The sequence below is a fragment of the Arachis hypogaea genome, chromosome 19 (assembly GCF_003086295.3).
Source record: "Arachis hypogaea cultivar Tifrunner chromosome 19, arahy.Tifrunner.gnm2.J5K5, whole genome shotgun sequence".
Taxonomy (NCBI): Eukaryota; Viridiplantae; Streptophyta; class Magnoliopsida; order Fabales; family Fabaceae; genus Arachis; species Arachis hypogaea.
The window spans coordinates 156,935,866-156,952,401 of record NC_092054.1 but is presented as its reverse complement, the minus strand read 5'-3'; the positions used below and the strand labels follow the sequence as shown (position 1 = coordinate 156,952,401).

At 26.1% G+C, this 16,536-nt stretch overlaps 1 protein-coding gene across 1 annotated transcript; it reads right to left on the bottom strand.

The window, feature by feature from the left end:
- Window positions 1-719: 719 nt before the first annotated feature.
- LOC112776032 (uncharacterized) lies at window positions 720-3,839 on the bottom strand. The gene is made up of 3 exons (XM_025819982.2): window positions 3,093-3,839; window positions 2,023-2,370; window positions 720-1,912 (listed from the first exon to the last, which is right to left on the bottom strand). The coding sequence occupies exons 1-3, from the start codon at window positions 3,531-3,533 to the stop codon at window positions 1,295-1,297; spliced, it is 1,407 nt and encodes a 468-aa protein (XP_025675767.1). The 5' UTR covers window positions 3,534-3,839; the 3' UTR covers window positions 720-1,294.
- Between the last annotated feature and the right edge of the window lie 12,697 nt (window positions 3,840-16,536).

The window sequence follows — 16,536 nt, the reverse complement described above, 5'->3', positions numbered from 1 at the left end:
ATATAATTAAATATGCATATTAAAATTAAAAAAAAAAATTATAGTGTCAATTTATACAAAAAAGAAGCTGGTTACATCAGTTGAGGGGGTTTTAAGAGCATCAAATCTTGTGGTCGTTCCATAATGACAGTCACACACAAACATACGCAGGCCTTACATAAGAAACCTAACCCCATTCACTTTATTTATTCACAATTCCCTCTGGCTTCCATTCACTCCATTAAAGTATTATTCCTCCACTAGTTCCCTGTTTTCCAGTGCTTTGCTCATTTTGACCATGACCATGGGGAAAAGAGAGAAGCTTCCACACATGCAGTAGTCATGACCAAATAAATAAATATAAAGTGTGTGCTGTACACTTGCTCAATTCCAGAGACTAAGAACTTATTATATCACAAGATGTATGAGTACCTCATCTTAGTCTTAACTCTAATGCACGTTACAATGTGCATAATTTCATTTTTGTAATTATATTATTAAAAAAGCATGCATGTCCAATTGCGAGTTTTCACTTTTCTGTAGTTACATCTTTCTATAAAATTAAGAATTAACTACACAAAGATTCCAGCAATATGCTAATACACTAATACCATATGGGCTTGTAACTTGTAAGCAAGTAATTTATGATTATTGTGAACAATGCATAAACTTCTTGAATAGACAATCAATGGAGTGTGTACATTTCATTTTCTGAAAAGTAATAACAAACAGCATCAAAATACAAACGAAAATCATATATATTAGAAAAGATATGATGGGTACATCAAATTTAAGACTGAGTATTGTCTCTGTCACCCTACTCCATTATCAAAGCTATCAAAAACACCATCTTTACCTTTCCAAACACACACAACCTCCACTCCATGTGGAAGCTGTTAGAGTCAAACTGGCCGTGGCCACCTGGCCGGTGGCAGACTCTTTAATATTAACCACCACCGACACTTGGGGAACTTGAAAAGTAAGAAAAGTTCATCAATGGTCTACTATACCAACATTTCATCACCACCTTCCCATACTTATGGAAGGTAAACTAAAAATTTAACCTCCATTTGCTCTATTCCGAAAGGGAAACCGAGCTCCAACTCCTTAGTTGGATTCTGCATCTGAGTATAAACATTCACTCCCGCGAATTTTTATGCTCTATTTACAGAGGATATAGAGGCATAAACAAACTCCGGAAAAGGGAAAAACTGAATCACTATACTAACAACTAAATTCTAGACGTTAGTAGTAAAGAAAACTAGTGACTGCTATTAACAATTGCCCTGAATTGATGATATTCCTAACCGCATTGTTAGATTTCCATCTTCCAGATCATATTATCAACACTGCAATTATGAGATTTCTCCAATGCAACAACTTTGGCCCGGTGTAATGATGTTGTGTTCTTTCCTCTGTCATCCTGAGGAAGTTCACAAGCTTCACTGACAGAACCTGTCCTCAAATCTGCTGGGGGAATGAAGCAATCTACTGAGAGACCTGGGACATTGAATGCAACCTCTTCAATTGTCCAAGCCTCTTCCATTTTTGTTTTGGTATGGCTCATGGCCATCTCCCCAAACCTGAAAAGAGTTACCACAGAATGCCCTGAGTGGGCAATCATGATCCCTTCCACGGACCTGTAATCATCAAGGTATGAATTGATTGTAGTTTCCCAATAAACTGCATCACCGCCATTGGATTGGATGCGGGTGAGATGAGAATCCTCAATATGAACAAGAAGGCCAGTCTTTTGGCTGAAGTAGCCAAATAAGACATGCCTTATGATCTCAGCAGGACCCTCACTTCGAGACTTCAATGTTTCGGGGTCAGTAACAAGTTTAAGGATGAAACAATCCTCGCCATTGATATTTTTCTCGCCTATGCATTTTGCATCAGCAAACATACTGGCAGTGGTTCTAGGATCAAGACCCTGAGTACAAAAATATACACACATTTATAAATTAGAGGATAAAATGGAATAGAGTGCTGTAAAAACAAAATGTAGATGCAGGCCAGAAAAATTTTAAGACATAGTTCAACCTGAAGTGCACGGCGCAGAGGCCTCACAGGTCCTTTAGCTGTGTGAGCACCGAGCCAAGGTGTGTGCCTCCAAACAAGCTTGCCATTGCAACCGGCATGAACCTTGCTTCCCCCAACTGCAAGCTCTACATACCACATGTCGGGATTCATCTGCCAGAGCACAAATCCACCGGACTCCGCACACCTAGAGGCATTCCGGTTTTTCACTACTCTAGTTGCAGTTTCAAACTCAGAAGCTACCATCCTCACCTTTCCCATTGCATATGCATTTCTTATTGAGTTCTGCAACTTCTGCCCTCCAGAGGCAGCAGTATACTGCTGCAATATGTAATGAGCAGATGAAGTTTCCTGCAAGCATAGCCAGGAAGAAACACGAGACATCAAAATCACTAATTTAGATGTTGAATAAAACATATTAACATTTATTTTCTGATGCAAACAGAAGAATTTGGCATCCTTAACAGTAGAAAGGTACATCTAATATACTTTACAGGAAGTGAAATGAATTTTAACTTTTGCACCAGGACTTGATCTGCTTGACAAGTAAACTAATCTCATGCAATAAGTTTTGTTTTACACATTAAGTTCTCAAAGTTAAACTTGTTACAGCACAAAGAACCCTTATAGAAAACATATAATCTCATATTCTCTACTGTTTTTTTTTTTTTCCCAAGCGTAAAACTGAAGCAATAGAGAAAAGGTGCTATTGATTCTTACTTTCAACGGTTATCCGTTTCGGCAGAAGACATAAAAGATTAAAAGCGCAACAGATAATAAAACTGGAGCTTGAAACATAAGCCGAATCTTCAGGCAGAATCAAAACAGGACAAGATGCATAAAACACCAAACACAAGTTACCGGAGAAAAAACCAATCCCATCACAGCTACTCATGATTAAACACATGCATCCAAACAAACAAAAGATAGAGAGAGATAGAATAAAACAAAAGGAAAAGAAATCGATTCTCTGAAGCACCCCCTCAACCCAGCCACAAAAAAACACAATCAGTGGTCCTAAATAGAAAATTGAACAAAAAGGAAGGCATTCGAGGAAGAGAGAGAGAACTGACAATAGGAGTGTCTTTGATGCTGAGATGAGGCAAGGGGTCCGCCGCAGAGACATAGACAGGTGCGAGAGGAGCTCCCATGACGCCGAGAAGGAGCCTCAGATCAGTCCTCTTGTAGGACATGGAAGACACAGACGGAGCACGTGACAGCTGACCCTTCATCCAACTTCCTATGCCTGACCCGACCCGCTTCGAATCACTCCCGCTGTCCGCACCCTCTGTTGTGTCTGGACCCTCCATTAGAGGCGCCAGTGCCTCTCCCAACGGCCTCAAGCTTCCGGATCTCGCAATATCGGAGTCCATGCTGGCGTGTTTCTTTCTACGCAGAAGACCTGTTAAGGGCGAACCAGCTCGAGCCGGACTGCTGGACCGGGAACGTGATGGCGAGAGGCCGCGAACCACTTCTTCCTTGAGCGCGGAGAAAAATCCCTGTTTCTTTTCCATTTGTTGAGAGGATCAAATTAGAGAATTGTGGTTTGAAGAAAGAGTGTGTGAAAGGAGTGAAGAGAATGGGAAGAATACTAAGAAAATAGCGAGGCGAAGGAGAGAGTGAACTTCATAGATACAGGGGAAAAGAAGAAGGAGTTGAAGAGTGAGTGGAGTGAGTGAGAGTGTGAATGGGAATGAGGTGAAGGAGCAGAGTGCGTGAGCTTTAGAGCAGAGCAGTGTGCGTTTGTGGGCGTACGGTTTCCGGAGAGAGAGAGAGAGAGAGAGAGAGAGAGACTTTATGGGAAGGTGAAAGCCTGAAAGGGTGTGAGAATATTACATCACCTTTTTATAGTAATTACTAATTAAGGTATTTATTAGAGAGATCAAGAGGTAAATTAACATAGAGCCTCATTATTTTTAAATTAACATAATCAAATGTTTTAAGTTTAATAGTGTAAAAATTATTATTTAAACATTTGTATAGATCTACTTTATTTAACTTTTTTAGAAGAATTTTATGTTTATATATTGATATTATAAAAAAAATTATAGGTATATTTTTTTATTTTTCACATCATTTTGAGAATTTAAATTGAGTAAATGGTTAAATTTATTTTTAAAAGATTACTTATTATCTAAATTAATTTTTAAAAATTTTTTTAATTAAATTTATTCTTTATTTATCCTTTCGTCAGTTTCGTTGCTAACGACGTTAAAATTTACTGATGTAGCACATTGAGTGACACTACACTGATCATAATATAATTTTAGCAGTTCTAGTTAGTTTATAATATGATAAAATTATGTAATTAGATTAAATTAATCTTAAATTAAGTGGGACTTTGAGGCATTGAAATCTATCAATTTAATCTAATTTCATAAACTTATCATGTTAGTATAGGACTACGACGATCAAGTGTGTGTTGTGAGGTAACAAATTTCAACGCGAAAGTGAAGGAATGACAAATTTGATTAAGAAAAATCTTTTTAGGACCAATTTAAAAACCTAAAGTGAAGGAATGACAAATTTGATTAAGAAAAATCTTTTTAGGACCAATTTAAAAAACTAATAATCTTTTAGAGACGAATTTGACCCTTTACTCATTTAAATTTTATTTAAAAGTTTGTCGCTAGTTAATGAGTTACTGTATATGTATATATAAGATAGAATTTAACCCTCTAAACTTACTTAAATAAATAAGTGAGATGAATATTCTATTTAATCATGTATTTATTAAATCATCAAATAATTAAATTTTAAAATTACTATTAAAAATTAATATAATACATTAATTTAATTAGATATTTGTATAAAACTCTGTTTAAAAAAATTTTAAAGTATTCTATTATAAAAGAAAAAAGCTTTTGGTAATAAGAATTATTTTAGATACAAAAAAATTTGACTCGATTGTAATATAATCTTACGTTTCAGTAAAAATATTTTTATCATTTCATAATTAAGATTTCTAATGTTTGATGTGAGTTTTAAAAACTATTAAAATTATTAGTATAAATTTAAAGAGTAATTTTAAAAAACATTAATTTTGTATCTTTTATTTATTAAAGTTACTTTTTGTTTTTGTTTTACCAAATAATGCTATTATGATTTTTAAAAGATGTCTATTTATATAAAGATATTTTTATGTAAAAATAATAATTAAAATGTCGTAAATGCATATTATATATAATAAATATTTTAGTCAAAGATATTAAATTTGACCCTTTTTAATTATAATTTTTATGTTAAAAACTTGAAATATTTGTTTTTTAAGCTACTTTTAAAAAACTTTAAAAAATCTTTATTTTTTTAAGAGGCTTGAGAATACCAGATCCAATCTTTATAATTAGTTCTCTTAATCATTTCATGTTAAAAAATAAATTGATTAAAAATGTACAGTATCACATTTTCCGTAACGAAATTGTGTGTTTATTATATTCCATCCATAAAAATTGAATTCAACTCTTTTAATAATATGCATAATTGTATGATATATATATGATATGATATCCTTTTGCGGGAACATAAATTGAAATCATGATATATTTGATTCGATATGGATATTTATTTTCTTAACATTGAGACTTTATTATTGTGTAATAAGTTGCAAATTTCAATCAAATGAATTTATCCCAACATATAATTTTCCTTTTCAATACATGCAGTTATAAACATATTATAAATTGATTTCTTAGTAACATTATCATAAAAAAACTTCTTAATCTAGTCTTTTTTTTTTTTAGGCTTAAACTTGAAACAATTTTGTTCACGTGGTTCTCACAGGAAATAAACAAATGAATAAAATTTGTATCAATATTGTGAAGCAATAATAAGAAGTTATAACAATAAATATTAAATACTCGTATCAATCATTTATATAAAGTTGACTTCAGCGGTTTCCATCAAGTATTGGTGGGGCTGATTCAAAAGCCATATTTCATATTGGTTGAAAATGTAATTTTTCGTACCAAAAAAAATTCAAGACAATTATTTAAAACCTCGTTAGATTTTTCATATGTGTAAGCTTTGGCAAAATAATTTTTGGATAGATTTTTTAACATTTTATTTTGTGTTTGATAAATAAAAAAATTACGTGTTTGTGTTTGTAATCTTAAAAAATTATGAATACTTTTAAAATCGCTTAAAAAGATATATTTTCTAAAGTTAATTTATATTTATAAAAAATAAAAAATTTAATATAATTTTATATATTAGTAAATATTCAAATTTGATCTTAATTAAATTATTGATATTAAATTTTATTTACCATCAATTTTTTTTTATTTATGTCTATTATAATAATTTTAAATTTTAAAAGTTATTTTTGTCATAAAGTATTTGTCATCTTAATTAACTAATTACATATTTATTTTTTACATATTTAATAAATAAAATAATAATTTACTTAACTCGTTATATAATATTTTTATCAACTCTATTTGTTATTAACTCTACTCTAAAAAATAAATTAATGTTACCAAGCTTTTAGACATTTTTCTTAGGGTGTAATTTTGATTTGGTCTCCTGTATTTGGATGTAATTTTGTTTTGTTCTTTAAGATTTAAAGTATCCTATTTGAATCTAAAAAATTTTTATTTAATTTCAATTTAGTCTCACCTCAGATCAAAGTTAAATAATTAACGAAATATCCTACATGATAGCAGTACAAGAACAAGATCGATAATCTGGAGAACAAGTACAAGTTCCAAACACACAAAATAAACTGTGAATGTATCAATACATTTATTTATTATTCTCCTTAGTTCTATAGAAAATATTTTATTTAAATTGTAATAAAAATAATAAATAAATATATTAATGCATCCACAGTTGATTTTATGTCTCTGAAGCTTGTACTTGTTCTCCAAATTATCGATCTTGTTCTTATACTACTGTCATATAGCACATTCCGTTAATTATTTAACTTTGACCTCATAGTGTAACTACATTAAAATTAAATGAAACTTTTTTAGATTTAAATAGGACACTTTAAATCTTAAAGACTAAAACAGAATTACTCTCAAACATAAAAGACCAATTTAATATTTACTCTTTTTCTTAAGTATAGACATAGAAATTTATTTGATATCAAAGTAAAATATTTTTATTTACAAAGTTATCCACGACTCATTATCCGTATAATAATACATCTCTTTCTTGGTAACAACCTTTATCTTCACATTAAGAAAAAACCGAGTTTATTTATAAATAATGTAGTGCAAAAAATCAAAACAATAACACAAGTATTGTGAAAAAAGTAGAAAGTAGAGTGCATGCATGATGGTGCAAAGAATTTGAGGAGTAAGTAGGGTAGTATATCTAGCAATCTACTAGGCAGACAGAATAAAATATAAAACATAAAAAATAAAAATACAAAAATTAATATTTTTATATTTTATTTAAGAATAAATTAAAATAAATTATAAAAGTTTAATTTATTTTTATTTTTTTATTCAAAAAATTTAGTAAAATAATATAATAATAAAAAATAAAATTATAAAAAATTAATAAAAAAATAAAAAAATAAAAAATAAATTACATCTTTTATTAATATCACAATATCTTAATTTAATATCTCTAAATATAATATTTTTATTTATATCTCAATTTACTAAACATAATTTTATGTTTTTATGTGTTATCTCAATGTCCTCTGGTACCAAACCAGCACAGCCTAATAATCTAGCTAGTAGTATGCATGATTTAGGCTCTGCTAAACACAAAACACTAACAGTCTAACACCAATGTTTGTTGCAGTCTATGAACCCATTATTCGACCGTTACTCTTTTGTGATTCCCAGGAAATACCATTAGCATTTAGCAACGTCTCATCTTTGGTCGGACTATCATACCCGCTCTTATCCTCAAATTTCTTCCTACGTCCTCACTCTCTCTCATAACTCATAATATGCCACTTAGGCACTTATATATATATATATATATATATATATATATATATATATATATGTAAGTTTACATTTTGTAATATTTATGCAGTATAATAGTTTGTTTTTATTTTTATAAGTTTATTTATCTTATGTTTTTTTTTTTGGTGACTATTTATCTTATTTATCTTATGTTTTAACCATATATATTAAATTTATAAATTAAAAATTTTTTATTAAAAAGATAAAAAATTTATATTTTTTATGCATTTATTTTATTTTTATTAAATAAAAATATTTAAAATCTTTTACTAATAATAAATTTATTATGTGTCTTTAAATCAAATATTAGCTAATTAAACTTTTTTTATTAAAATAATTGTGTCTAATTAAAATATTTTATAATACTATTAAGATATTTTTATATTTTTTTAGTGATATACACATTCTAAATCAGAGGAGTAAAAATTTATAAAGAAATATTTGTAGAGATAATATTCAATTTGATCGTTAAATTTGCACATAAATTTTAATTTAATCTTTAAAATTTAAATTATCTATGTTTAATTTTTAATCTTTATAAACATAACTCATGTTAATCTTTGAGATAATAATTTTAACAAACAACTTTAACAAAACATTTATTTAGATAGTCAAATACAATATTAGATTTTTAAAAATAATATTATTTTATTTTTAATGCTCAAATAATCTAAAAACAATATCGTATCATCACTTATTTTGAGAGGAAAGCATAACAGTCCAAATGCATGCCAAAAATGGGTTGATTTACGTTATTTGTTGAATTATTTAAATACTAAAACTAAAATGACATTGTTTTTATCAAAATCGTAATATATATCTATTTATGTCAGAGTTTTATTAATATTTATTTGTTAAAAATAATTAAAATTTTAGAAATTAAATTAAAATTTATATAAAAGTTTAAAAATTAATTTGAGTATTCTCTCAATGTTTTTATGTACATAGAATAAATTTAAGAGTCCTCATGGTCTGCATAAAGAAAAACAATCATTGTAATGTATATATATAAAAAATTAATTGCTAAATTTTAATTATTTAAATATAAATATATAATAATTAATTTGAATTTTTTTTGTATAAATAGTATTTAGAAAAAAAAAAAAGTAATGTACTGCATAATAATTAACAAATGAAAGGAAGAGGAAAAAAATTGAAATTGTTAATTGATTTAAAAAAAGAAACAACGGTTAGACCACCTAAAATCCTTCCATGGGATTATTGGTCTTAATAGTTTGAACAGCGAGAAATAAATTAAGGATTAATAATTAAATTAGTCTAGAAAAGATAAGGTATTATTTAAATTTGTTGTTAAATATTTTTAATTAAATCAGTATTTTAAAAATTATAAATTAATTATATTTTTTTTCAATGATTCTATTAATAATTTTTGTTAATAATTAATGACATAGAATATTAATGGATAATAAATATGATACATAACATGTCTAATTAGACATTAATCAAATATATTTATAAAAATTTATTAATTTAATTATTAAATTATATTAGAATAAAATTTATATAATTAAAAAAAATTAAATTAATAGATTTTAATAAATATATCTAATTCACGTCTAATTAGATATTTCAAATATTATGTATGTTATCTATTAATATTTTATATTATTAATTAATGACAAAAATTATTAATAAAATTACTAAAAAATAAATACGATAAATTTTTAATTTTTAAAAAATTAATTTAATTAAAAAATTTTTAAAAAATAAATTTAAAAAATATTTAATTTTTCAAAAATTAATTTAATTATTAACTCTATTACTCCATAAAATGAGGTATGAACACTTAATTAAGCATTTGTTCGTCTTTGTTCTGTGGTGATGGGACCCAAAGAAAAACGCGTCTTAACTTTATCCTTTTGTGATGCATACACCTAATGAGTGCCTGAGAAAATCTCCCCCCAAATATTAAAGATTCCTAAAAATCTACATACAGCTTCGTGATTTTTTCAATTATTACATTTCTTTTGTATATATATTTTATTTTTAATATCAAAAGTAATTAATAAAAAATAAAAAAAATAATCATTTATATTATAAAAAATAATGTGAATATATTTTTTTATTTTTTATTCCAAAAAAGCTACTGCTGAATTGCTGATCTTTGACTCTGCAAAACATTCATTCACCTTTATTTCTTTAATAGTACGATGAATTGATGATACAGCCTTTCTTTCTCATTCGAGTAAATAAGATTTAATACAGAATTAAGTGAAAGTAAATTGCTTCTAAACAAGTTTAACAAACTTGGCTCTTTTTTTTTTTTTGGGCATTTGAAAAGTTTCTTTAGATTATTTCTGCATCAGTACCCTGTTTCGCAAAGTGCCTTAGAATATTCCTTTAAATGTGATTTTAGATTCCTAACATATAATTCTAAAATAAAAATTCACCTACAATTAATTTTATATACAATTGATAATTGAAAATTTGTAAGATGATTTGAATAAATTATTATTTAATAATTTTCAATTATTAACTACACATAAAGATAACTGTACATAATTTTTTTATCTTAAAAAAATTTAAAAAATATACACCGAAGTCCCGACGCAAAATAGAGTATACAAAATGTAACAAATTAACAATAGCAATTGAAACCGTTACTCCACTCTTTACAATAAATTAATTCAATTAAAAAATAAAAAAAAGGTTTAAGTTATTCATCATGATGGGATTGTGTTGTGCTTGTGCATCAACTTGCATATATGTACAGGATGCACTTTTGGATTTTAATTGTTCTCTGGTCTCAGTTGATCAGTTTGTAGGGACAGTTACTTCTAATTAAAATATTAGTTATGACCCAGAATGTTGCCCCATCATCCAAACAAAAAAAAGTATGAGAACCCCTATTTTTGCTTACAGTGGTAGCCACTTTATATATATATATATATATAAAATTTTAAGTGTACCGAAAATATTGGTGTTCTAGTTATTTTAACTATTAATTTTTAATATATATTATATATATTTTTTATAATTCAGATGAACTATTAAAACAACTGGAACACTACTATTTTCCATACATTTAAAAGTCTTTCATATATATATATATATATTATCTTATTTGAGGATCACTATGGGGTTTAATTTGCATGATCCATCATCAAACTCAGTCATACATCATCATATATAAAAGGCGTGGGCCTCACTGAATTAAAACTAAAAAATGAAATGAAATGATTATGTGATTAGTGGGCCAATCACTAATTTTTATTTTTTTCCTGTTCCTGTGTGCAGTAGACAAAATTGTTGTTCCTTATCGACAAAGGCATTCCCTTAGTCATCAAACACACCAACCTTTTTCCCTTCTTCATCTTCTATATATACTTTTGTTTATTACTTTCGTAAAGCAGGATATCAATATATAATTTATGGAAACATTTTTAAATATATCGATATTTTAGTAAATTTTAATCGTTGATATTAATTATATATATTATATATTTTTTATAATTAAAATTAATAGTACTGATATATTTAAAAGTTTTTCTAATTTTTATAAACAATTTAGCTTTTTTAAGTGATTAATTCGCTTGTTCGTATAAATAAGTATTGAATATTTAAATTTTATTTTGTATACATAATTATTTATTGACTAATAATAAATTATTAAAAAAATTTTAATTTTAATGTGTTTACAATATAAAATATTTTACATAATCGTACAATTATATTGACTATTCACATCGTTAATGTATGTAAAAAATAATTATTTTTACTAAAATAACATTATATAATTTAATGTATATATAAAATTATTTTATACTGATAATGTATTAAAATTAAATTCTTAAATAAAATTTAAATTTATGATAAATTAATATTTATCCTATCAAATTAAAGGATATATATATATCGACTGGATTTGATGATGTTGTTGCATCCTCTTACTTGCAAAGCTGGTTTCCACTTTAATCATAGGCTTGAACTCTCAAATTGTCACTATCCATTATATGGGTAATTAAACATAAGTAATCCAAGTGAGTCCAACTTGGACACATAATTGTTAATTGTAATTTTTTCTTGGTGACTATTGTTAATTGTAATTTGAGAGAATGAATTCTGTTAATTTTTTCTTAATAATTGAAGGAGTAAAATGTGTTTTTTATTATTAATTTTATACGTGAAACAAAAAAAATATAAAAAAATATTGAAAAGTTAAAAATTATATTTTATTCTTTTAATTATTAAAAATATTGACAGAATTTATTTCCATAATTTGATGGCTGTCCAAAATTACCTTTCTGTACTCGTTTCAACTTCTCATTACTACTTAATTAAATATTTATCCACCGCATAGGCATTATAATTTACTACTCTAATAATTACTAAAAGGTTTAATTCCAATGAATTTTGTGACAATAGCATCATATAGTTCTCAGGCCTAATTATATACAGGCGTCGGATGATGTAATTTTGTGCCAACCATTGTTGGCTATTAATTAACTTCCACTGGCCAAAACTAATTTGGTAGGAATTAGGATACATATATGTCAGATATTAATGGAGCTATGAAGGGACAATAATAATTTATTAATTAATCTGATGAGTTGTTGTATTATTACTTATTTTCTCCTCAATGATTTAATTTATTCCATATATACATAATACATACCTTATTTCGTATATACTCTCTTTTTCATATGCTATATATGTCCAAAAATCATTATCATAGATTAATTAGGTTGAAGAAGTGCACGTGAATTGTGAATTCAATATGTATGGATATGTCCTTATTTAGCATGATCTAAGCTGGCCAAATGGTGATTTTAATTTGCTCCAGGCAACTTGTGATGGAGAGAGTATTGGTTACAAGTGAATGTACTAATACAGGCCTTCCACATGCTATAATATTTCGATCATACTATGCATATTTTTTTATTGTGTGACGATATTTTTCAGTTCGACAGATTAATCTGTTGCATATTTGCTTACGTTTATTGAGCTGACCACTCAATCAATCTAAATTAATTCATACTATGCATATTAGCATATTAGTCATTTAAAATACGCATATAATGGTATCTCATAAATTCTTTTAAATTTAATTATTATGATGGTTTTTATAATTTTATTAATTTTTTAATTAAATTTTTATATATTTTTTAATTGAGTCTTTATACTATTTCTAATTTTATAATTAGATCTTTTTAGTATAAAAAATATTAGAGTTAATTTTTTTTTTACAAATTAAAAGTATCTATAATTAAAAATTTAATTAGGTCTTTTTTTATCGAAAATAGAGAGACTCAAACCCGTGACCTCTTAGGTGAGCTTGAGGAGACTATGCCATTTGAGATATAATCTATTGGCACCTAATTAAATCTTTGACCACATATTTTTTAAGAGTAATATTTTATTAATTTTAATATTTTAACATAAAAAAGAGTTAATTATAAAATTAAAAACAGTACAGAAACTCAATTAAAAAAAAAGTATAAAGACTTAATTACAAATTTAATAAAATTATAAAAATGAATAGAATAATTAAATAATTCTTTTATTATACAACTGTAAATAATCATTTTAGTATAAAATATATCGCTTTTTAATGTAATTCTAGTATTTTTCATAATATTTTATCCTTAAAAGAAATTTATATTTCCATTTTCAAATGCATGCTGTCACTAGCTACTCCCTCTACAGTGTTGAAGAAATTTGTTTGGTGCTGCAATTAAGCTAGCTACATACCAAGGTCTTTCAACTGCCATGTTAAATTATTCTTTCCCATTTGTTGCTAACTATGTGTTTCTTGTTTTGACCATATATTAACAGCATAAAAGAAAATCCATGTTCTCAGTTCCATTCTTTTGCTTTATGAATCAGTGTAGAGACTAATAATTTACATGGATCAGCTATGATACAATAAAGGAGAGAGTGTGCCTTGTGTTTGGGTCCCAAACCATATGCTACTTTCCAATGGTCTACCCAGCAACCTTCCTCTTTACGCGCCACAGCACGTGCACCAAAGATTTTGGCCCAAAAGAATATCATTATATCATGTCATGCACGGTTCACAGATACTGGACTCATTCTTCATCGCTTCAAACTAAGTAGGAAAAGTATAAAAATAACAGGGGAGTGCTAGGGAACAATAAAAATTTTGAACAACATGAACAACCACCAATTAAATAAAAATACACTACACCCTAATTTAATGTTATTAATTAAATTTACTCTTTTAACCATATTAATTCACATTGTTTACACATTGTTCAAAAATCTTGTTTGTTACCTATACTTTTCCAAAATAATATTATAAATTTTTAGACGATAATATATTCGGTCAAATATATTAAATTATCTAATAATTTATAATTTTTTTCATGTAAAAATATTATTATAAAAATATTCACCTCAACCTAAACGATTAAAACATCACTCATGTATTTTTTTTTTAAAAGAAGAAGAAATATCTTGATATAGTGATATAAAATCTGGGTAATGTCAGGAAGACAAAAAAAAGTCCAGGCAATTTATGACTAATTTTAGGTGATTTTCTTTAGTTACTGAACATTTCCGTAAAATCTTGCTAAATTCTTCTTCTGTGATATTAAATTTTACACTTGAAGTAAACAATGAGTTTTACATCTGATGACTAATGAGTGACTTATAAGGCAACATTCATATAATACTACTGATTATTTAATGTTTAGACAAAAAGCTAGGATACTAATCAATAAAAAAACAAACTCGAGTGAGATAAAATTTTTATTGGATAAATTATATAAAAGATATCCACAAATTTACGCAGCTTATAAAAATAACTTCAAAATATACGAATGGTAAATAAATTTTTGAAATATTTAAAAATATGATAAAAATAATAACAAAAAATATTATATGTAAAAAATGACATTTTTATTTGACAAATAATTTATATATTTGATTCGAATTTTTGTAAAAATATTTGGATAATTATTTAAAAAGTGTATATAAAACAAGAATAAAATTCTCTAAATCTCTTTTTTATTTTTTAAAGATTTTAGGTATTACAAAATTATCAATTCTAAAAATAATCGTATCTTATTTTTCGAATTATGCCTATAAAAAATTATATTAAAATTCGATCTCTAAAATCATTTTAAAAATATATATGTTTATTTTTAACACATTTTCAAATATTTTAAAAATGAGTTATGCTACGTGTACACTAAAATCAGCTACCAGTATAAAATACATGTTGGAATATAAATATACATTAAAAATAAATTAAACCACACATGTATTTATATACTAATACATTGGTAGCTGATTTTAGTAGTTAATTTTAGTGTACAAATAATATTTTGGGTAAAAAATAAAAATAAGCCAAGGGAGAAAATAATTTACGTGAATAAGCCAAAACGAAAATTGCTTCATGAATCCACCAATGCACGTTTATATGTAGTTCGAACCAGCTTGGTTCGAACTCCATTTCTACATAATTCGAACTAGCTTGGTTCGAATTATACACAAATACAGGCACACACATAATTCGAACCAACTTGGTTCGAATTACACACAAACACACGCACACACTAATTCAAACCAGCTTGGTTCGAATTACACACACAATAATTCATGGTATAATTCGAATTATGCTATTAAAAAATTAATAATTTATTAAAAAAATTTATTAAAAAATTTATTAAAAAAATTAATAATTTAAAAATAAAAAATATATATATTTTATTTCATACGTTAAAAAAAAGCTAACAAAATATTTAATTACGAGATTTCTTTAAAATATTAATGAGCTATCAATTCGAATTTCATACAATACTTTTCTGTCCATTTTTAATAGTTCATGAATATTTTTTAATAAATTTTTTTAAATTATACTACAAAAAATATTTTATCCTATGCAAAACAATTTAAAAAAAATGGTTTAAAAAATGTTAGGAGTACTATAAAAATTTGTAATGTTATAATAACTTAGGTAAATACATGCATGTACTTAAATTTTAAATAAAATACTCTACATAGTCAATAATAATTTAGAAATGAAAGAAAATATTTTATTCCATACAAAATAATTAAAAAATATATTTTATTCTATACAAAATAATTTTAAAAATGACTTAAAAGATGTTATGAGTACTATAAAAGTTTGTAATATTCTAATGATTTAGATAAATACATGATAAAAATATTTTTTCTTTAATTTCTAAATTATTAGTGACTATGTGGAGTATTTCTTTAATGTCCTAAGTCATTAGGACATTACAAATTTTTATAGTCCTTCTAACATCTTTTAAGCCATTTTTTAAATTATTTTGCATAGAATAAAATATTTTTTTGTGGTATAATTTAAATAAATTTATTAAAAAATATTCATGATAATTTTTTAATAAAATTATTTAAATTATATGGTGAGATATTACATGATTCGAATTACGCATAGGGAAGTTCGAATTACTCTGATTCAAATTATATGGTGAGCAATTCGAATTCTATACAATACTCTTCTGCCCATTCTTGATAGCTCATGAATATTTTTTAATAAATTTATTTAAATTATACCACAAAAAAATATTTTATTCTATGCAAAATAATTTAAAAAATGGCTTAAAAGATGTTAGAAGTACTA

What these genes read in the sequence shown, in the direction of transcription:
- LOC112776032 (XM_025819982.2), bottom strand. Translation starts at nt 3,533, where the DNA reads ATGGAAAAGAAACAGGGATTTTTCTCCGCGCTCAAGGAAGAAGTGGTT. An exon ending in GCATCAAAGACACTCCTATT is followed by an intron (nt 2,371 to 3,092) that starts GTCAGTTCTCTC and finishes CTATGCTTGCAG; the next exon opens with GAAACTTCATCTGCTCATTA. An exon ending in CTCTGCGCCGTGCACTTCAG is followed by an intron (nt 1,913 to 2,022) that starts GTTGAACTATGT and finishes TTTTGTACTCAG; the next exon opens with GGTCTTGATCCTAGAACCAC.